Source organism: Oncorhynchus mykiss, chromosome 23 (genome assembly GCF_013265735.2).
Source record: "Oncorhynchus mykiss isolate Arlee chromosome 23, USDA_OmykA_1.1, whole genome shotgun sequence".
Lineage (NCBI taxonomy): Eukaryota > Metazoa > Chordata > Actinopteri > Salmoniformes > Salmonidae > Oncorhynchus > Oncorhynchus mykiss.
In genome coordinates this window covers 18,610,873-18,633,672 of record NC_048587.1, presented here as the reverse complement: position 1 = coordinate 18,633,672, position 22,800 = coordinate 18,610,873, and the positions used below count along the sequence as shown (strand labels likewise).

Sequence of the window (22,800 nt, the reverse complement as noted above, 5' to 3'; positions counted from 1 at the left end):
ACCCAGCTCTATGACAACCAAGTCTTCCCAGGGCTCATTTAGGACAATGTGGCCTGGGTCTGTTATGTCAACATGGCAGTGAGTCTGTTGTTAGTGTGGTCTCTCTGTCTGTGTTTGTCCTCGTTTCCTAATGTCTCTGTGTTTCGATGTGACTTTCACAGTTTCACTGTCTCTGTTGTGAGCGTCTTGAATGTGTGTTTGAATCTCCTGACTCCACTGAGGAATGCACACACACACACACACACACACACAATTACCCTTGTCTGGCACCCCACTATCCCCTCGTCTCACAAAGCCCATTCCTCCATTTCTCCCTTTAAGATCTACAGCAAGTCAAGTCGATTACTAAAAACGTCTGAACGTCTGATATTTCCCCCGCTAACCAAGACAAAGTGTTTTAAAAATAGCCGCTATATTTCTCAGTTCAGCCGCCGTGATATGAGTCGAAATACAGAGGAACAGCCATTATTTTATTCTCAGTCTTCTTGGATATATTGCGCCTAGGGAATATATGGATATATTGCGCCTAGGGAAGGGCTCAGCTTAAAACTATCAATTGAATTGTTTTGCCTTAACACAGTTCACTTTGATTTGATTAATTTAACGTTATTCTATATGATTTAACCATTTGCCGTATGAACAGAATATTTTTGTAAGGAGTCACTGTGGATCTTAATTTCCCCCGTGCGTATCATCAGCCTGTGTCCATTTTAATTTACAACACACACACACATCCATTTTACTCACCAAGCGTGGTGCCTGTTTATGTCCTCCCCCACCCCAAAACCCATCCACCCACCCACCCCTCCCAAACCCACGTCATTATTTCAACAGTCTAATCCTATGATTTGATTTTGCATGCATCCCCATAACGCAGCTCTTTATTTTCTGCATTTTTCTATATTTTTTTCTTTTCTGCTTTCCTTCCCTTTTTTTTCACCCTGTAGCTAAACTCAGGCTTCCCATGCATGAGGGTGGCGCTAACACCCATAGCAGGACAGTGGCTGAGGCCCGGCTGCAAAAGTGCATGAGGAGAGCGCGGGGCCTGCAGCAGCGCATGCAACAGCAGCAGCAGCAGGAAGACAGACCCCAGCAACAGGATCAGGAGCAGACAGAGAAGCAGGATCAGCCCTGTCCCTCTCCCCAGGGCCCCCCCAGGTACCAGCACTGTCTCCTGTCTGTGTCCTGTGACTCCCATCCCCCACCTGACCTCACCTGTGGCTGAGTTCCTCATGTGATTCTGGAAGGAGTGGAACCAGGGATCACACAGTCCTGGTTTATACTTTAACATGCAACATGCTTTGCAGGTAGTATAGGAAAGACACCATTGATTTGTAAGTATGTGTTCAATGTGCATACAGACAAAGGGAGAAATGCTGTTTTGTTTTCTTTAACCTGGGTTCTTTACAGTAGGTCTATGTGTGCTAATCTGATTCCTACATCTAACCATTAATACAGCATCATTGTTTCCCAACACACAGTTTTACACTTGTGTTTTAAGGTTTTCAAATATTTGCTAATGCCATCTCTTATTCAGTGTAGCTCGTGCTGCTGTGTTGTTTGGAGGGTTGTGTGTGCGGGTGTTTACTCTTTAGTTATTGTGGAGGTTGCTGTGAGTCCTGGTCCTAGGGGGTCCACAGACACGAGTGCCTCTTCCAGGGTCCGGTTCTGAGCCACCCCCCGTGGCTCACCTGTGCCAAAGCTCGAAAATGTCCATCTGTTACAGGAACATCACACCCACACACACACACACACACACACACACACACACACACATACAGTTAACTCGCACGCATGCACAGTCAACTCACATACCCGCACACACGGACTCCCATGGACACACTGACATGCGCACACACACACACACCAACTAACATTTTAGACCTAGAACATGTGTATAGTATAAAAAGTAGTATTTAGTAATGTATTGTAAACAATACAAAATCCTCCTCTGTTTCAGAGCAAAGACATGGGAGAGATGCCTCGCCATCAATCACTAACCAGCCCATAACATGAGCCTCTTTCCTCCTCCTTCCTAGTGAACAGCCTGTCCCAATCCAAATACTGTTGACAGACGCCCAGGAGGACCAACCACAAGCAGTCCCGGAAGCCACCAGAAACACGCCGTCTCCTCTCTACGTTAAGCCCCTCCCATCCAGCACAAACTCACTCCCTGAGCCCCTGAGCCACCCCCCTGTCGCTATGCCCCCGAGCCCTCACACAGGGTCACCCACAGGGGGGTTCATGGCGGAGGCGTGGGGGCGCCGGGAAGGACTGGAGATGTCAGGCGTGCTAGATAACTCTTGTACTCATGTGAGACCCCTCCACAAGCACGCTACCGTGTCCCTGCCTGCCCTGTGTGTGAATGGCCGGGACGAGAGCTTTACTGAGGGAGGCTATGACCAGACTCCAGCCCTGCCCAACCACCAGCCAGCTGCACCCTCACACTGGAACAGTAACCCCCCAACCCAGACTCTGCCCACCCCACGCCCGCACTCCAGGACACCCTCTCCAGTCAGCCACACCTCAGAGGAAAGGGGCGACACCAACATGGAGGATGCCTATTCCAGACGGCCAGCCCTGGGCCCCTCTCTGCCTCCTCCAGCCCATCAGAACCACAGCTCCCCTGTCCCCATCTCCTCCAACACCTCTAGGCTCGGCCCTCCTTCTCCCCCTCCCACCCGTAACTGGTCCGGCTGGAGCCTGGACCAGCCGGCCGCCTTCGACTCCCCCTTCTACGCCCCTCCTACAGACTCCCACTGCCCACCTTCCACCCCCATCAGACCAGGGTGGACCCCTTCCCCAGCGTCTGGGAACTACAGGCCAGGTGCCGCCATGCCAGTGGAGCGCTGGGCAGAGAATGTGACCCGCTACTACAACTCCCAGGCGGTGGTTGGGTCACCCTGTGAGGAGCTGTCGGAGCTAGACTCTCTGTACCAGGCGAGCCTTCAGGCCACCAGCCTGCCCCGGGCCCCAAGCGGAGTTAGCCCCCAGCCCACTGCCAACAAGCAACGTAAGTATACTCACTGACCAGTGATGTATGGTACAACTGTAAAAATACAAATAAAAACAAGCTCGATATGATGAGGGATAAAAATGTAAGTGGGTGAGAGCTGTCCATGACTAATACTGTGTCTCTGTGCTGTATCTGCAGCGGCTAGAAAGCTGTTGTCTGGGCTGACTGCACCTGGCCGCTCCAAGACTCCCACAGCCGAGTTAGAGAGATATGCTTACAGAACGCCAGGCTACACCAGCAGCCCCACACAACACAACAAGGTTGGCATCCACAGGGTGTGTGTGTGTGTGTTCATTGTCCTACATGTGGCTGATTGTGAGTTTCAGGGCTATTATTGGAAAGCAGCACCATGTGAGGTTCATCATAATTTATTTAATCTGTAGCCTAATAAAGTGCATGGTTTCCCGAGTCATAGTGGAAGGACCACACACCATATCATCCAAGCTTATGTCAATAAGATGGTTAGACCTATTATATAAATATTTACACATAAAGGCATTCCCATTGCCATTTTTCGTCATGAATTATTTTTTACTGCACAAACAAATAGGTCCCCGTCATGTCGAACAAACAAATGATCATTAGGCATTCATGAAATCATACCGAAACTTCCCGTTTCCATTACAGCTGTCGTAAATATGGTATGACTTTACACCCATGAAAACTGTGGATGGAAACATGGTTAGAGGCGGAAATTTCCTCACTCTTTTTTTTCTCCCTGTCATTTACCTTTTAGCTCATCCTCCATCGTCCTGCTTTTCTCTTTTTTTACCAGGCACTTGTCACGGATAAGAAACATTGTTTCGGTCTCTCTATTCGTTCTCCCTCTCTATTTTCTACTATGATACACTAGTTATTTCATGTTCGCCCTTTCACTCATAGCCTAGTTTGTGCGCTTACATTTTTTCCCAATGTCAGCTGACAAACCCTTAACCCTTAACCCTTAACCCTTACCCTAACCAAATCATAGCCCTAACTTCAACCCTTTCCATCACCATTGGGGTAGGATCCCGTATAGCACGGGCCATGATTGGCACGCTCTGATTCGGATCCTGACTGGACTGAATCCCACATCTATTTCTTAATGGGCTATTTATCGGATACGTAGGCTGTTTGACACAAATTTGACTGTTTTGAACCCACACCTATATTTGATTTATTTATGCCTAATACACTTTTATTTCTTCCTGTATCTAGCCAACAAGTGAGCTGTGTAAATAATTGTCATGCCATGACAAGCAGCTCCATAGTGTAGTCCTAGGCCAACGCAAACCTTTCTTTGCTAATAGTGACATCGCTGTGTAGGATGCCTTATATTATCAAAGACTGAAAAGCAGGCTACGGACTGAATTGACGGGCTTCCTGCCTCTGCTGAAATTGGTCTGGCGCGAGTAGCCTGGACGTAGCCTAGGTCACTCGAGACGGAGAGGGAGAGTTTGACATTCATGCTTGGAAACCGAATGCTGATTGAAAGCAAGTGTGGAGTGTCTGACGTCGGGAAGATTGTCAAGGATGAAATATACAATATTATTTGTCTGTTTTGTAGTTTGAAAATGTACTGGCCCAAGCGAGCCATATGAAAGCTTGATTAACTGGCCCGGTGAGCTCGGCAGAACATGCCAGGCCAGCGGGCAGCCCTGAATGTTGAGCCCTGTTGTGCATGTGTGTGTGTAGGAGTGTGTTTGACACAGTGTGTTTATTGTGTCCCTGTAGCCTGGGTCATGTGAGCGACCACTGGGAGATGACAAGAACTACAGTGCTGAGAACCTCCGCCGCATTGCCCGCAGTCTGAGTGGCACCGTCATAGGGGGCCGACCCAAACTCCTCACCCCCTCCCGCAGCTTTGTGAGTCACACATACACACACACTCTTTCTCTCTCTCTCTCACACACACACACACACACACACACACACACACACACACACTGTGTGCATATGTCATACACACAAACACAGAGCCTCACACGTGAGCCTCAGTTCCTGACTGGGAAAGGCCACAGCTGTCAATCCCACTCAGTGCTGTCTGTGTTACCTTGGGTGAGCACATCATTACATCATCATGTCATGTACCATCAATGTACCTCATCATCATCATCACACCTCCCTCCCGGTGAATGTGATGGTTTCATTATGTCATAATGCCATCTGGTGTTCACATAATGCAACTGCCATGTTGTGCTGTGATAGAGCCCCTAGTGGCGTGATCTTCAAGCTGATTTTGTTAATTTAGTTAATCCAATAAGCTTTTAACCTTGTGTTCAGCTTACATTCTTTGGCTGAAGAACAAAAAACAGCACTAGACATGGCACTGTTGCATTATATGAATAGATGGTGAGGTTTGTACTGCCATTGAACTCCTGACTGTTGTTTTTTTGTTGTGTGGGTCAGCGGTCCCTTGTCAACCTGTTTTAACTCATCTGTCTTCCTTTTATCCCCATCTCCCTCCTGCCTCACAACTGCTGGGTATTCTCACCTTGTGGTGGATCTCTCTCTCTCTCTCTCTCTCTCTCTCTCTCTCTCTCTCTCGCTCTCTCTCACTCTCACCCTGTACTTTTACAAAATAAAAAGGAGCCCCCAGTTACCAGGATGCCAAAGCATGCGGACTCCCGAGTCCCCGCACGTCATCCTAGCACGTCCTCCCTGCACCCCCCTCCCTCCTCCACCCACCTCTCTCCACCCGAACCCCAACACCAATACCTCCACAACAACCACCACCACTACAGCCCCCCAGCACTGCCCCAGCACCCACCTCAGCAGGCAGCACGGCCCCCCTCCGCGGGGCCCTATCTGGGACGCTCAGGTAACCATCAGCCTCCTTGACCTCCACCACCTCCAGTCATCAGACCATTAAACACAGCACCATGCTGGCCCTACCAGCCATGGGAAGTGGATCACATAACACTCACTTTGACTGTTCTACCTCCCGTTGTCTCTGTATGTCTGGTCATACTACTGGGTTTATGTGCCATTAGCAATAATGAAGTATATTTGTTTTGTAGGGGTAGAACAGTAGAATATGGCACAAAACAATGCGACAGGGGATAAGAACACATTAGCAGAACTTTGATTGTCCAGTGAGTTTCTCGGTGTGCCTCTACTGTGGTCGTCCTCTTCTAACGATTTTCTGCCCCCACAGGAGATCACCAGAAGGGAAACCAGTTTCTGGCTGTGTTTGACCGGGGTGAAGCTTTCTCCCGTGAAAACTACCACAGTGTTGCACTGAGCTACGGCACGCTGCCGCGGGCACCTCCCAGGACACCTCCTTCCTGGTCCTCCTCTCTCCCCCGACCCAGGGAAGGACCCAACCCGGGACCTGGGTACTACAGCCGCCCAGACATGGGCTATGCCACCCTCTCCCACCCCCGCCACTCTGCCCACCCTAGTGGCGCCATCAATGGCTACAGGCAGCCTCCTCAATCCAGCAGGACCAATGGAACCCTACCTTCCCGTCTACAACCACAACACCACCCAGCCCACCACCGGCTTTCCAGTGAGACCTCCAACCAGCCCCTCCGCCTGGACATACCCCCGGATGATGACTGGAGGACCCCCGACTACAGGATTGTACCGCTGTCCATGCCCATGCGGCATGCCCACCCCCTCCATCAGCCCACCCAGAGGCATGACCACCCCCGTATGATGGCATCGTCCCGTGGCCCCGGTAGTGCCCAGCTCTGTTCCCTGTGCCAACAGCTGCCCACCGAGCCATCCCGTCACTACTGCCAGTCCTGTGGGGTTTACATGGCCCGTTTCCGGCCTGCCAGCTGATCCAGCTCACCTTGCAAATGGACCCAGTTTACTCCCAACACACACACACCCTCTTTCTCTCTCTGTTCCCCATTGGGCTATAGATGTCAGACTCTGCTGTTGTAGAATGCAGTTAAGGAGGCTCACAGCAATCTTGGGACACATTGTTCTAGCAGATTGTGGCCCTTTAGTTTCCCATCAATTGATGTCTATAGTATAACCCCAGCCCCCATCTCACCCAAACCCTCTTTAACCAGACAGTCCAACCACTATATCTGGTCCTTAACCTGGTATATTTCTATAGAGTTTATATTTAGTCTTTATGGCTGCTCGTCATCTAAGGTTATTTAAAGATGATGTGATCCATCATTGGAAGGTCACAGGCTGGGTAGAAGTGGGGCTGTGTAGTGTCCACTGAGGTGGATGGCAAGAGGCACTCAATCAGTCAATCAAGTGTATTTATAAAGCCCTTTTTACATCAGCAGAGTGTCACAAAGTGCTTATACAGAAACCCAGCCTAATACCCCAAAGAGCAAGCAATGCAGATGTAGAAGCACGTTGTGAGAAGGAAAGAAAAACTCCCTAGAGAGGTAGGAACCTAGGAAGAAAACTTAAGTGGAACCAGGCTCTGAGGGGTGGCCAATCCTCTTCTGGCTGTGCCGGTGGAGATTATAAGAGTACATGGCCACTAAGGCACTGTGCTTCTGGGAGGTTAGGACACCCCATAAACACATCGGCACCCAACACAGCTGGCGTTTAGGGTTACACTGATGTTCCCAGGGGTCACAAATGAACCCATTGTTTGAGGAAGCCTGTTACAGACGGGAGAATGAAGATGGAAGTTGAGTTACATGGTGGGGATGAGGGCCAAGGCGGAGTGAGAGGTACAATTGGAAGTTGTACACGTTTTATTGTCAGTCATGAAAACTCCTTTTACAGGTGTGAGAGTGAAATGGATGTGTCATAAGGCTGCTTTCTCACACCAACCCATCTCTGTCTGCACAGAAAGAGACGACACCCTCTCCTCAATGGATACTGACACTATTTACTTACTGTATTACTCTATTTATCATTTTTAGCGCGCTCTGGGTAAGTAGTGTCTAGATTATCAAACTAATCTACAGGCCTAGCCTGTATATACTCTGCCATAGACCTGCTGTACTTTGCATTCTCTCAACTAGCTAGCACTGTCTGGTGACTAGAGCCCTCTTGCAGAATGGGCCTATGTGTGGGCTAAAGACCCTAGACGTTTCTCTTGAGGCTTTTCACAGCCCTGCAGCTATGCATGGTTGTTCAGCAGATCTATGACTGAGGGAGTCACCCCGGAGCTTAGTGTACAATATATTAAGTATATATGAGATTTAGTGCAGTGAATTTACTTAACTGCGTTGAACACACATTTAGTGCACTTCAGAAGTGTTAAGATAATTGTATCGGTTGCTGTTTTAATTCTATTGCCATTTCTCCCGTTGTTACGGGAGACTCTCAATGTTAGCCTATTTTTGTACTTGTGTAAGTTCGATGGGGATCCTGAGTGCTAAGGAGGTACAGTACAGAGGTTTACGCTCTTAGAGAAAACGTAATGACAGTGTACACATCTGTATTTTAGGATACTTTACAGAGAACAAAATAGGAACTGATTATAAAACGGTCAATTCAATGGCTTTTAACAAATCTTACGAGTTGAATCTTGATGCTAGAGCCATTTTTCTTGATCTTTTATTTTTGTGATGCACGATGGCTGGAGATGTTGAGTTTAAGTTCCTAATTCAAATCTCAACCCAGACATTACTAAGATGCTGATTTATAGCTCTGGAATACAACAAAAGCCAACTTTACCTCGTTTTTTGAGGCAGATTTTTAGATCTGATGATGTAAACTTGCGGATCATTAGAGTCCCAATTAGAGTGAAGTTGCTTTTTTTGACTTGTGAGGAAAGGAGAGCTACAGCCTTACAAAATACACTTAGGTTATCTACAATCTGAAATGAAGGAAATTACTAAATTATGTTTTGTTGCTCTCTACGATATTGCTGATTTGTTTTGAATATTTGTACACTTATTTTTCTACACTGTAGATATGACTGAGGGAATATGAAAAGAATGGAGCTTATGGAAGAAAGGTTTTGAGTGTCTTAAGATAAAAAAACAACTGCTAAAATCATATAGTTAATGCAGAATTTAGGATGCACAACTGCTGTGCAATTCATCAGGTGAAACGGAAATGTTAAACACTTAACCAAAGAGTGCCACTTTAGTGAGACTCATTTTAATGAAAAGGAATGAATCCTTCGTTCGTGTACATTAAGCAACACTTCCCCCTCGTGGATTGTCAGTAGAACAGAAGGTAACTGTGTCCATTTTATTTTTTTAACATGCTAATCAACAGAGACTGCAAAAGCCGAACAGTGTAACTGTGTGTACAGATAATGATAGCCTTCGACCTTAAATTTTAAGACGATGGGTTTTCTTAGTAGTATAAAGGAAGGGTTGACAGGTTTCCATTTTTGGACTTTGTTTGTAAATGCTGTGCTAGCAGATGGAACTTGTATTTTTGCAATAAAGTTGTTATAAATTGCTCCAAACAGGAGCACAGTATGAAGATTGTCTGTTTATTTGTGACTTTGCTATGCTGCTCTAATCCCTTACACTAAACATTTTAATTTAAGGCAGTTGTACGTTACAACTAAACCCAAGAGTTCTTCCCAGACACTCACTGACAATAAGTCAGTGTTAAAATGATTTTCAGCTTCTGCTTGTGGCCAGTAAGGGTGATAAGGAATGTACAACAACATCCTGCTTCCTCCCTTTGTAAAAACCCCTAAAGCACCCCCGATTTGAGAATTTTGGAAAAGGTCAATAGGAGGAAAAACTAACTGAGCGCTAGCTAACTGGTACCTCGGATAACAGTCTGTGTGTGAATGGCAGTTTTTGCATGACTGCAACATTTGGCTCGGAGAGCTTTGGCAGTTCCTTGTCCTCACACCTCTGCTCTCCTCCTTACTCCAGGTGCATCAGCAGCATTGTCTTGAGCACATCTGACCATAGTCCTCATACCGTACACCTACCATAGTCCTCATAATACCGTAGTCCTACCATAGTCCTCATAATACCGTAGTCCTACCATAGTCCTCATAATACCGTGGTCCTACCATAGTCCTCATAATACCGTAGACCTACCATAGTCCTCATAATACCGTAGTCCTACCATAGTCCTCATAATACCGTAGTCCTACCATAGTCCTCATAATACCGTAGACCTACCATAGTCCTCATAATACCGTAGTCCTACCATAGTCCTCATAATACCGTAGTCCTACCATAGTCCTCATAATACCGTAGTCCTACCATAGTCCTCAAGCTTGTGGCTAGACATCTAGAAACGTGTTTAGATGCGCGAGGAGGACCTCCCTCCTCATTAAGAATTTGCTCCACCATGCTCTCGTGTAGAAGTGTGACTGAGCTACTTTATGGCGGAAAAACTGCACGTGTCCTTGAATAACTCATTTAGGGTCAGCTGGATGATAGAGAGGGTTGGTTCTCAGGCTGAACTGTAATCTTCTTGAAGGAGGCCATTTCTCTCCTGAAATGCCAGGGCCAACCAAATACTGGTTGGTCCACATTGGCGTTTGGGAGCCATTGCAGATTGCACTCTGGGCCCTTCTTCTCTTGCTCGACTCCATGGTGACCCTGTCCTTTTACCTTGTCTATACGGGTAACACTATTTCCTTGAAATCAGTTCTTCATACCTATTTAAGAGAAGTTCTCCTCCACAGCTAATCATCCATTGTCTAAGTTGAGGCAAGGTGGCGGATGAAGCAGGGTGTTAGACGAAAGAAAGACCCTCAATCAAAGTTTATTTTCATTGTAAATAATAACCCTATAAATGTAAAATAAAAAAGGTTAAAGAGAGGTCATCTATCTGTAGTACCCCAGTGTCACGGCTGATTTCCTCCTCTTCGTCTGAAGCAGGGATCGGACCAAAATGCAGCGTGGTAAGTGTCCATAGTTGTTTTTAATGAATAAACCGAAACACTACAAAACAATAACCGGACCTTGACTAACCGAAACAGTACCGTGTGGTGAAACAGACACGGAAACAATTACCCACAAAGTACCCACAGAATATGGCTGCCTAAATATGGTTCCCAATCAGGGACAACGATAGACAGCTGCCTCTAATTGAGAACCAGTCTAGGCAACCATAGACATACAATATACCTAGAAAGGAAACAGCCCTATAAATACAAAAACACCTAGAGAAGACAAAAAACACATACATCACCCATGTCACACCCTGACCTAACCAAAATAACAAGGAAAACAAAGAATACTAAGGTCAGGGTGTGACACCCAGTCAAAAACAGTCGTCAAATCAGGATTGGTACCTCCATTGGTACATCCATCTTCACAGCTCTGTCTATGAATTTGAGAGGGGTTTATTTCTCCAGAACCATCTCTTCGCTGGTGGAGTAGGGTGACCACTTTGTTGCTTTTCCAAATGCCGAATCGCCCCTTTCATCTCTCCCATTTTGCTTTTGAAGATGTGTAAAAGCAGGTTACTCTAGGGATACAGTATGTTCCCCTCTCCCAGTGAGGCTTATTGGCCAATAGAGCTGTGCACCAACAGTTCTGGGGCAAGTGGGTCAGGATACAGTCAGCCTCCATCGTGGTGTTTGTGTCAGATGCCAGTCATGCTGAAGCCCTGAGTCCACTGGGGTGGAGGGGGTCCCATTGAGAAGGAGGATCAGTACCACCTGATGATGCTATTATTAGTGCATGATGATGCTGCTGTTATTAGTGCATGATGATGATACTCTTATTAGTGGATGATGATGTTGTTATTAGTGCATGATGATGATGATGCTGTTATCAGTGCATGATGATGATGCTGTTATTAATGCATGATGATGATGATGATGTTATTAGTGCATGATGATGATGATGCTGTTATCAGTGCATGATGATGATGCTGTTATTAATGCATGATGATGATGATGATGATGATGTTATTAGTGCATGATGATGATGATGCTGTTATTAGTGCATGATGATGATGATGCTGTTTTAGTGCATGATGATGATTATGATGTTATTAGTGCATGATGATGATGCTGTTATTAGTGCATGATGATGATGCTGTTATTAGTGCATGATGATGATGATGATGCTGTTATCAGTGCATGATGATGATGTTGTTATTAGTGCATGATGATGATGCTGTTATTAGTGCATGATGATGATGATGATGCTGCTGTTATTAGTGCATGATGATGATGATGCTGTTATCAGTGCATGATGATGATGCTGTTATTAGTGTATGATGATGATGTTATTAGTACATGCTGATGATGATGCTGTTATTAGTGCATGATGATGATGCTGTTATTAGTGCATGATGATGATGCTGTTAGTAGTGCATGATGATGATGATGATGATGATGATGATGATTATGTTATTAGTGCATGCTGATGATGATGCTGTTATTAGTGCATGATGATGATGCTGTTATTAGTGCATGATGATGATGTTGTTATTAGTGCATGATGATGATGCTGTTATTAGTGCATGATGATGATGATGATGCTGCTGTTATTAGTGCATGATGATGATGATGCTGTTATCAGTGCATGATGATGATGCTGTTATTAGTGTATGATGATGATGTTATTAGTGCATGCTGATGATGATGCTGTTATTAGTGCATGATGATGATGCTGTTATTGGTGCATGATGATGATGCTGTTATTAGTGCATGATGATGATGATGATGATGATGATGATTATGTTATTAGTGCATGCTGATGATGATGCTGTTATTAGTGCATGATGATGATGCTGTTATTAGTGCATGATGATGATACCCACAAAGTACCCACAGAATATGGCTGCCTAAATATGGTTCCCAATCAGGGACAACAATAGACAGCTGCCTCTAATTGAGAACCAGTCTAGGCAACCATAGACATACAATATACCTAGAAAGGAAACAGCCCTATAAATACAAAAACACCTAGAGAAGACAAAAAACACATACATCACCCATGTCACACCCTGACCTAACCAAAATAACAAGGAAAACAAAGAATACTAAGGTCAGGGTGTGACACCCAGTCAAAAACAGTCGTCAAATCAGGATTGGTACCTCCATTGGTACATCCATCTTCACAGCTCTGTCTATGAATTTGAGAGGGGTTTATTTCTCCAGAACCATCTCTTCGCTGGTGGAGTAGGGTGACCACTTTGTTGCTTTTCCAAATGCCGAATCGCCCCTTTCATCTCTCCCATTTTGCTTTTGAAGATGTGTAAAAGCAGGTTACTCTAGGGATACAGTATGTTCCCCTCTCCCAGTGAGGCTTATTGGCCAATAGAGCTGTGCACCAACAGTTCTGGGGCAAGTGGGTCAGCCTCCATCGTGGTGTTTGTGTCAGATGCCAGTCATGCTGAAGCCCTGAGTCCACTGGGGTGCAGGGGGTCCCATTGAGAAGGAGGATCAGTACCACCTGATGATGCTATTATTAGTGCATGATGATGCTGCTGTTATTAGTGCATGATGATGATACTCTTATTAGTGGATGATGATGTTGTTATTAGTGCATGATGATGATGATGCTGTTATCAGTGCATGATGATGATGCTGTTATTAATGCATGATGATGATGATGATGTTATTAGTGCATGATGATGATGATGCTGTTATCAGTGCATGATGATGATGCTGTTATTAATGCATGATGATGATGATGATGATGTTATTAGTGCATGATGATGATGATGCTGTTATTAGTGCATGATGATGATGATGCTGTTTTAGTGCATGATGATGATTATGATGTTATTAGTGCATGATGATGATGCTGTTATTAGTGCATGATGATGATGCTGTTATTAGTGCATGATGATGATGATGATGCTGTTATCAGTGCATGATGATGATGCTGTTATTAGTGCATGATGATGATGTTGTTATTAGTGCATGATGATGATGCTGTTATTAGTGCATGATGATGATGATGATGCTGCTGTTATTAGTGCATGATGATGATGATGCTGTTATCAGTGCATGATGATGATGATGATGCTGTTATTAGTGTATGATGATGATGATGCTGCTGCTGTTATTAGTACTTGATGATGATGCTGTTATTAGTGCATGCTGATGATGATGCTGTTATTAGTGCATGATGATGATGATGATGTTATTAGTGCATGATGATGATGATGATGATGTTATTAGTGCATGCTGATGATGCTGCCGCTGTTATTAGTGCATGATGATGATGATGCTGCTGTTATTAGTGCATGATGCTGATGCTGTTATTAGTGCATGATTATGATGGCATGCACATATTCTAAGTTAGAACCGTCCAGTGATGAGAGTTGGGTGGGCGGGTGCGGGCAGCGATCGGTTGAAGAGCATGCGTTTAGTTTTACTAGCGTTTAAGAGCAGTTGGGGGCCACGGAAGGAGTGTTGTATGGCATTGAAGCTTGTTTGGAGGTTTGTTAAACACAGTGTCCAAAGAAGGGCCAGATGTATACAGAATGGTGTCGTCTGCGTAGTGGTGGATCAAGGAATCACCCGCAGCAAGAGCGACATCATTGATATATACAGAGAAAAGAGTGATAATGATGATGATGCTGTTATTAGTGCATAATGATGATGATGGTGCTGTTATTAGTGCATGATGATGATGCTGTTATTAGTGCTTGATGATGATGATGCTGTTATTAGTGCATGATGATGCTGCTGCTGTTATTAATGCATGATGATGATGATGATGATGTTGTTATTAGTGCATGATGATGATGCTGTTATTAGTGCTTGATGATGATTATGCTTATATTTGTGCATGATGATGATGGTGTTATTAGTGCATGATGATGATGCTGTTATTATTGCATGATGATGATGATGATGATGATGCTGTTATTAGTGCATGATGATGATGATGCTGTTATTAGTGCATGATGATGCTGCTGCTGTTATTAATGCATGATGATGATGATGATGATGATGATGTTGTTATTAGTGCATGATGATGATGCTGTTATTTGTGCTTGATGATGATTATGCTTATATTTGTGCATGATGATGATGCTGTTATTAGTGCATGATGATGATGCTGTTATTAGTGCATGATGATGATGATGCTGTTATTAGTGCTTGATGATGATTATGCTTATATTTGTGCATGATGATGATTATGCTGTTATTAGTGCATGATGATGATGCTGTTATTAGTGCATGATGATGATGCTGTTATTAGTGCATGATGATGATGATGATGATGTTATTAGTGCATGATAATGCTGTTATTAGTGCATGATGATGATGTTATTAGTGCATGCTGATGATGATGCTGTTATTAGTGCATGATGATGATGATGATGATGATGATGATGATGATGATGATTATGTTATTAGTGCATGCTGATGATGATGCTGTTATTAGTGCATGATGATGATGCTGTTATTAGTGCATGATGATGATGATGATGATGATTATGTTATTAGTGCATGATGATGATTTTTATTTAATTTAATTATTTTTTTCACCTTTATTTAACCAGGTATGTAGTGTGTAGGTGGCAGGGAAGTCAGGCGCAGGAGAATCAAACTTAGTATACATGGAGTAGTTCAATAGACTTAACATAACTCCAAAACCAAAGTAACATAATAAATAAAAGTGGGTACAGGAACCCGTCGTGCACCAATACATAATACACAAACATAAAAAACCAACAATCTCTGACAAAGACATGATAGGAAACAAAGGGTTAAATACACAACATGTATTTGATGGGATTGGAAACAGGTGTGAAGGAAGACAAGACAAAACCAACGGAAAATGAAAAATGGATCAGTGATTGCTTGAAGGCTGGTGACGTCGACCGCCAAACACCGCCCGAACAAGGAGATGGACCGACTTCTCCGACGTCGGCGGAAGTCGTGACAAGGTAGGCCAGTTGAGAACAAGTTCTCATTTACAACTGCGACCTGGCCAAGATAAAGCAAAGCAGTGCGACAAAAACAACATCACAGAGTTACACATGTGATAAAAGTAAAGTCAATAAAAATAGAAACATCTATATTCAGTGTTTGCAAATGGAGTAAGGCAACAAATAGGCCAAAGTAGCAAAGTAATTAGAATTTAGCAAATTAACACTGGAGTGATAGATGTGCAGATGATGATGCAAGTAGAAATACTGGTGTGCAAAAGAGCAAAAAAGTAAATAAAAACTATATGGGGATGAGGTAGGTAGTTGGATGGGCTATTTACAGATGGGCTGTGTACAGCTGCAGCAATCAGTGAGCTGCTCAGATAGCTGATGCTTAAAGTTAGTGAGGGAGATATAAGTCTCCAACTTCAGCGATTTTTGCAATTTGTTCCGGTCATTGGCAGCAGAGAACTGGAAGGAAAGGCGGCCAAACGAGGTGTTTGCTTTGGGGATGACCAGTGAGATATACCTGCTGGAGCACGTGCTACGGGTGGGTGTTGTTATGGTGACCAGTGAGCTGAGATAAGGCGGAGCTTTACCTAGCAAAGACTTATAGATGACCTGGAACCAGTGGGCCTGGCGATGAATATGTAGCGAGGGCCAGCTGACGAGAGCATACAGGTCGCAATGGTGGGTGGTATATGGGGCTTTGGTGACAAAACGGATGGCACTGTGATAGACTGCATCCTTTTTGATAAGTCGAGTGTTGGAGGCTGCTGCTGTTATTAATGCATGATGATGATGATGATGCTGTTATTAGTGCATGATGATGATGATGCTGTTATTAATGCATGATTATGATGCTGTCATTAGTGATGTACAGCACTTATTATTTGATGTGGTATGACATGTGCTGACAATAATTGTGGCAACACTTCTTTCTAACCTCACCCTATTACACCACTGTTACATCACAGAATGAAATATCTTATGGTAAGCACATCCTGCCTGTGGCCCCAGGGACTGTAAGCCTGCACACTCCTCTTCAAAGGTAAATATAACTAATCCATGGTAATCAGCAGTTGTTCAGTGGCTTTAATTAAAAATGTGTTGTCATGTTTGGTCTTGTTTTTTTTTATACTGAACAAAAATGTAAATGCAACATGCAACATTTTCAAAGATTTTACTGAGTTACAGTCCATATAGGGAAATCAGTCGACATAAATAAATAAATTAGGCTTTAATCTACGGATTTGGACTGGGCAGGGGTGCAGTCATGGGTGGGCCTTGGAGGGCATAGGCCCACCTACTTAGCAGCCAGGCGCACCCACTGGGGAGCCAGGCGCCAGGCTGGCGTGGTAACATGTGGTCTGCAGTTGTGAGGCTGGTTGGGCGTACTGCCAAATTCTCTAAAACGACGTTGGAGGCAGTTTATGGTAGAGAAATTAACATTCAATGCTCTGGCAACAGCTCTGGTGGACAATCCTGCAGTCAGCATGCAGTCCTGCAGTCAGCATGCATGCAATCCTGCAGTCAGCAATTGCATGCTCCCTCAAAACTTGAGACATCTGTGGCATTGTGTTGTGTGACAAAACTGCACATTTTAAGGAGGCCTTTTATTGTCCCCAGCACAAGGTGCACCTTTGTGATGATCATGCTGTTTAATCAGCTTCTTGATATCCTCGGATGGGGCCACAGTGTCTCCTGACCCCTCCTGTCTCAGCCTCCAGTATTTATGCTGCAGTAGTTTATGTGTCGGGGGGCTGGGGTCAGTTTGTTATATCTGGAGTACTTCTCCTGTCCTATTCGGTGTCCTGTGTGAATCTAAGTGTGCGTTCTCTAATTCTCTCCTTCTCTCTTTCTTTCTCTCTCTCGGAGGACCTGAGCCCTAGGACCATGCCCCAGGACTACCTGACATGATGACTCCTTGCTGTCCCCAGTCCACCTGGCCGTGCTGCTGCTCCAGTTTCAACTGACCTGAGCCCTAGGACCATGCCCCAGGACTACCTGACATGATGACTCCTTGCTGTCCCCAGTCCACCTGACCGTGCTGCTGCTCCAGTTTCAACTGTTCTGCCTTATTATTATTCTACCATGCTGGTCATTTATGAACATTTGAACATCTTGGCCATGTTCTGTTATAATCTCCACCCGGCACAGCCAGAAGAGGACTGGCCACCCCACATAGCCTGGTTCCTCTCTAGGTTTCTTCCTAGGTTTTGGCCTTTCTAGGGAGTTTTTCCTAGCCACCGTGCTTCTACACCTGCATTGCTTGCTGTTTGGGGTTTTAGGCTGGGTTTCTGTACAGCACTTTGAGATATCAGCTGATGTACGAAGGGCTATATAAATACATTTGATTTGATTTGATTTGATATGCCACACCTGTCAGGTGGATGGAATATCTTGGAAAAATGAAAATTGCTCACTGACAGGGATGTAAACAAAATTGTGCACAAAATTTGAGAGAAACTAGATGGGATGTTTTCTGGGACATTTCCGGGATTTTTTATTTCAGCAAATATATATATATATAGTTTAAATGTATTTGGCTAAGGTGTATTTAAACTTCCGACTTCAACTGTATATATATATTCAACTATATATATGTATGTAAACTATATATATGTATGTAAATGACTTCAACTGTATATATATATTATATATATATTCAACTATATATAGTTGAATATATATAGAGATTTGAAGTCGGAAGTTTACATACACCTTAGCCAAATACATTTAAACTCAGTTTTTCACAATTCCTGACATTTAATCCTAGTAAAAATTCCCTGTTTTAGGTCAGTTAGGATCACCACTTTATTTTAAGAATGTGAAATGTCAGAATGATAGTAGAGAGAGTGATTTATTTCAGCTTTTATATCTTTCATCACATTCCCAGTGGGTCAGAAGTTTACATACACTCAATTAGTATTTGATAGCTTTGCCTTTAAATTGTTTAACTTGGTCAAACGTTTCGTGTAGCCTTTCACAAGCTTCCCACAATAAGTTGGGTGAATTTTGGCCCATTCCTCCTGACAGAGCTGGTGAACAGTAAGGTGGATAAGCCTCCATGCTCACAAAAGTTTTTCATGTTCTGCCCATGTCAAGCCCTGACCATGGGGCTTGATAGTGACTTGGGTGGACCCACCCTAGGTGAATTGTATTTCTATGGTGGCCTGATCTGGTTCCCAATCAGAGGCAGCTGTTTATCGTTGTCTCTGATTGGCAATCATATTTAGGTAGCCATTTCCCCATTGTGATTCGTGGGATCTTGTCTATGGATAGTTGCATGTCAGCGTCACGGTTCATTTGGTCTTTTGTTGTTTTTGTTCGGTGTTCATTTAATAAAGGAAAATGTTTGCCTACCATGCTGCACCTTGGTCTCCTTTAAACAACGGACGTGACAGCCCACACATTTTCTATAGGAATGAGGTCAGGGCTTTGTGATGGCCACTCCAATACCTTGACTTTGTTGTCCTTAAGCCATTTTGCCACAATTTTGGAAGAATGCTTGGGATCATTGGCCATTTGGAAGACCCATTTGCGACCAAGCTTTAACTTCCTGACGGATGTCTTCAGATGATGCTTCAATATATACACATTATATTCCTTCCTCATGATGCCATATATTTTGCGAAGTGCACCAGTCCCTCCTGCAGCAAAGCACCCTCACAACATGATGCTGCCACCCCTGTACTTCACGGTTGGGATGATGTTCTTCGGCTTGCAAGCCTCCCCCTTTTTCCTCCAAACATAACGATGGTCAAACAGTTCTATTTTTGTTTCATCAGACCAGGGGACATTTCTCCAAAAAGTACGATCTTTGTCCCCATGTGCAGTTGCAAACTGTAGTCGGGCTTTTTTATGGCGGGTTTGGAGCAGTGGCTTCTTCCTTGCTGAGCGGCCTTTCAGGTTATGTTGATATAGGACTCGTTTTACTGTGGATATAGATAATTTTGTACCTGTTTCCTCCAGCATCTTCACAAGGTCCTTTGCTGTTGTCCTGGGATTGATTTACACTTTTCGCACCAAAGTACATTCATCTCTAGGAGACAGTCTCCTTCCTGAGCGATATGACGGCTGCATGATCCCATAGTGTTTATACTTGCGTACTATTGTTTGTACAGATGAACATGGTACCTTCAGGCATTTGGAAATTGCTCCCAAGGATGAACCAGACTTGTGGATGTCCACAATTTCTTTTTGAGGTCCTGGCTGATTTCTTTTGATTTTCCCATGATGTCAAGCAAAGAGGCAGTGAGTTTGAAGGTAGGCCTCGAAATAAATCCACAGGTACACCTCCAATTGACTCAAATTATGTCAATTAGCCCATCAGAAGCTTCTAAAGCCAGAACTTTTCAGGAACTTTTAAAGTTTCTTCAAGTGCAGTTGCAAAAACCATTAAGCGCTATGATGAAACTGGCTCTCATGAGGCCCACCACAGGAAAGGAAGACCCAGAGTTACCTCTGCTGCAGAGGATAAATTCATTAGAGTTACAAGCCTCAGAAATTTCAGCCCAAATAAATGCTTCACAGAGTTCAAGTAACAGACACATCTCAACATCAACAGTTCAGAGGAGACTGGGTGAATCAGGCCTTCATGATCAAATTCCTGCAAAGAAACCAATTCTAAAGGACACCAATAATAAGAAGAGACTTGCTTGGGCCAAGAAACACGAGCAATGGACATTGTCCTTTGGTCTGATGAATCCAAATGTGAGATTTTTGGTTCCAATCACCGTGTCTTTGTGAGACGCAGAGTAGGTGAACGGATGATCTCCGCATGAGTGGTTCCCACCGTGAAGCATGGAGGAGGAGGTGTGATGGTGTGGGGTGCTTTGCTGGTGACACTGTCAGTGATTTATTTGGAATTCAAGGCACACTTAACCAGCATGACTATCACAGCATTATGCAGTGATGCGCAATCCCATCTGGTTTGCGTAAAAGTGCTTTAGTTTTTGGGATACCCCTACCCGAGGTATAACAAAGCATAGCCATGTCTGTAAGGTGATTGATTGAGACATGTAAAAAAAAAAAAACATTTTGGGGGGATTTTTTTGTTATATTACTTTGATTTGACACATCAATAGACTGTTAATTAACTCAAATAGTTCAGAATAATGCATGACTGGATGGGGGGGGGGGGGGGTGGCATACGCTCATGTAATCCAATACTGCAAGCTCTGATATTGCTAAAATATGGAATACAAGTAGTCAATTGTTTGTCTTGCATATCAAAATAAACAGAATTAGGATATCTTAACTTAAATTGTAACAATAAAATAATAACAAAACTTATGAGTAATAGAATGGTAAAAGTCTTACCAGACTTAATACATATCAATCAAACAAGGTTTATTAAAAACAAACACTTACAAACAAGTAGAAAAACATGTTTCAGTTTAATACAATACTCAAAAAAACAAGAATAAGATTTAGCGATCTTGGCTGTTGATGACAAAAAGGCTTTTGACTGTCTGAATGGCATTTTCTAATCATCCCATAAATCTCACAGGTAGAATAAACCTCTTTTAAATGGCCTGAACGCTAACATTTTTTAAATGTATCTTCGGTAATACCAATTACCCCACCGAAGATATTCTTTGAAAAAGTATACTCAGTCATAACAGACTTTATATGGGAAAATAAAATGTATAGAATACAAAGGAACGTTTTACATCTTCCTTAGTCTGAGGGTGGTTTTAACCTTCCAGACTTGGAATTGTATCACCTTGCTACCCAGGGCTTTTACTTGTGGCATATAGTTAAATGCATTAAAAGAGGGGCAATGGGTACATACTGAAGATGCACATGCTCATCCCCAGAATATTTTTACGTGTCTATTTTCAAAGGATAAAGCTAAGAACATCAACAACTTCAGTTAAGAACACTATAACAACATTTCAGAATTCGTCCATAAATTGGTCCACATGGAAAATTAAAGGCATGTCAGTTGTGGAATAGTACCCGATTGTCATATTTCAGTAAAAGTAAACATACCATAATAGAAAATGGCTCAAGTAAAAGTGAAAGTCAGCCAGTAAAATACTACTTGAGTAAAACTATTTGGTTTTAAATATACTTAATTAAGTATCAAAGTAAATGTAATTGCTAAAATATACTTAAGTATCAGCTCGGCCTCCGACCGCAAGGCACTTCAGAGGGTTGTGTGTATGGCCCAGTACATCACTGGGTCGAAGCTACCTGCCATCCAGGACCTCTTCACCAGGCGCTGTCAGAGGAAGGCCCTAAAAATGGTCAGAGACCCCAGCCACCCCAGTCATAGACTGTTCTCTCTACTACCGCATGGCAAGCGGTACCGGAGTGCGAAGTCTAGGACAAAAAGGCTTCTCAACAGTTTTTACCCCCAAGCCATAAGACTCCTGAACAGGTAACCAAATGTTACCCGGACTATTTGCATTGTGTTCCCCCCCCCCAACCCCTCTTTTATGCTGCTGATACTCTCTGTTTATCATATATGCATAATCACTTTAACTATACATTCATGTACATACTACCTCAATTGGCCCAAACAACCAGTGCTCCCGCACATTGGCTAACCGGGCTATCTGCATTGTGTCCCACCACCCACCAACCCCTATTTTTACGCTACTGCTACTCTCTGTTCATCATATATGCATAGTCACTTTAACCATACCTACATGTACATACCACCTCAATCAGCCTGACTAACCGGTGTCTGTATATAGCCTTGCTACTGTTTTATTTCTTTACTTACCTACACACACACACACACACCTTTTTTTCGCACTGTTGGTTAGAGCCTGTAAGTAAGCATTTCACTGTAAGATCTACACCTGTTGTATTCGGCGCACGTGACAAATAAACTTTGATTTGCTCCTCCCACTACGACTTGGGAAACCATGCAGTTTACTAGGCTACAGATTAAACAAGTTATGATCAACTTCACGGTGGTGAAAGTGCACAGTATGAGCTTGATGCTCCGTTCCAATATCTTTTTTATTTGTGTTATTTTTTTTACCCCTTTTTTATCCCCAATTTCATGATATCCAATTGTTAGGTCTTGTCCCATCGATGCAACTCCCCTACGGACTCAGGAGAGGCGACGGTCGAGA

The 22,800-nt window shown here is 43.7% G+C and overlaps 1 protein-coding gene across 8 annotated transcripts in view; it reads left to right on the top strand.

The window, feature by feature from the left end:
* LOC110502387 (inactive ubiquitin carboxyl-terminal hydrolase 54) overlaps positions 1-9,364 on the top strand; it is a 113,988-nt gene extending 104,624 nt beyond the window's left edge. For all 8 annotated transcript variants that reach the window (XM_036959692.1, XM_036959696.1, XM_036959695.1 and 5 more), the window contains 6 exons: positions 948-1,158; positions 2,040-3,013; positions 3,155-3,276; positions 4,730-4,861; positions 5,585-5,816; positions 6,153-9,364. In XM_036959692.1, coding sequence (XP_036815587.1) covers positions 948-1,158; positions 2,040-3,013; positions 3,155-3,276; positions 4,730-4,861; positions 5,585-5,816; positions 6,153-6,784 — 2,303 coding nt within the window. In that variant the 3' untranslated portion in view covers positions 6,785-9,364. The remainder of the gene's footprint in view (positions 1-947; positions 1,159-2,039; positions 3,014-3,154; positions 3,277-4,729; positions 4,862-5,584; positions 5,817-6,152) is intronic.
* Positions 9,365-22,800: the final 13,436 nt, after the last annotated feature.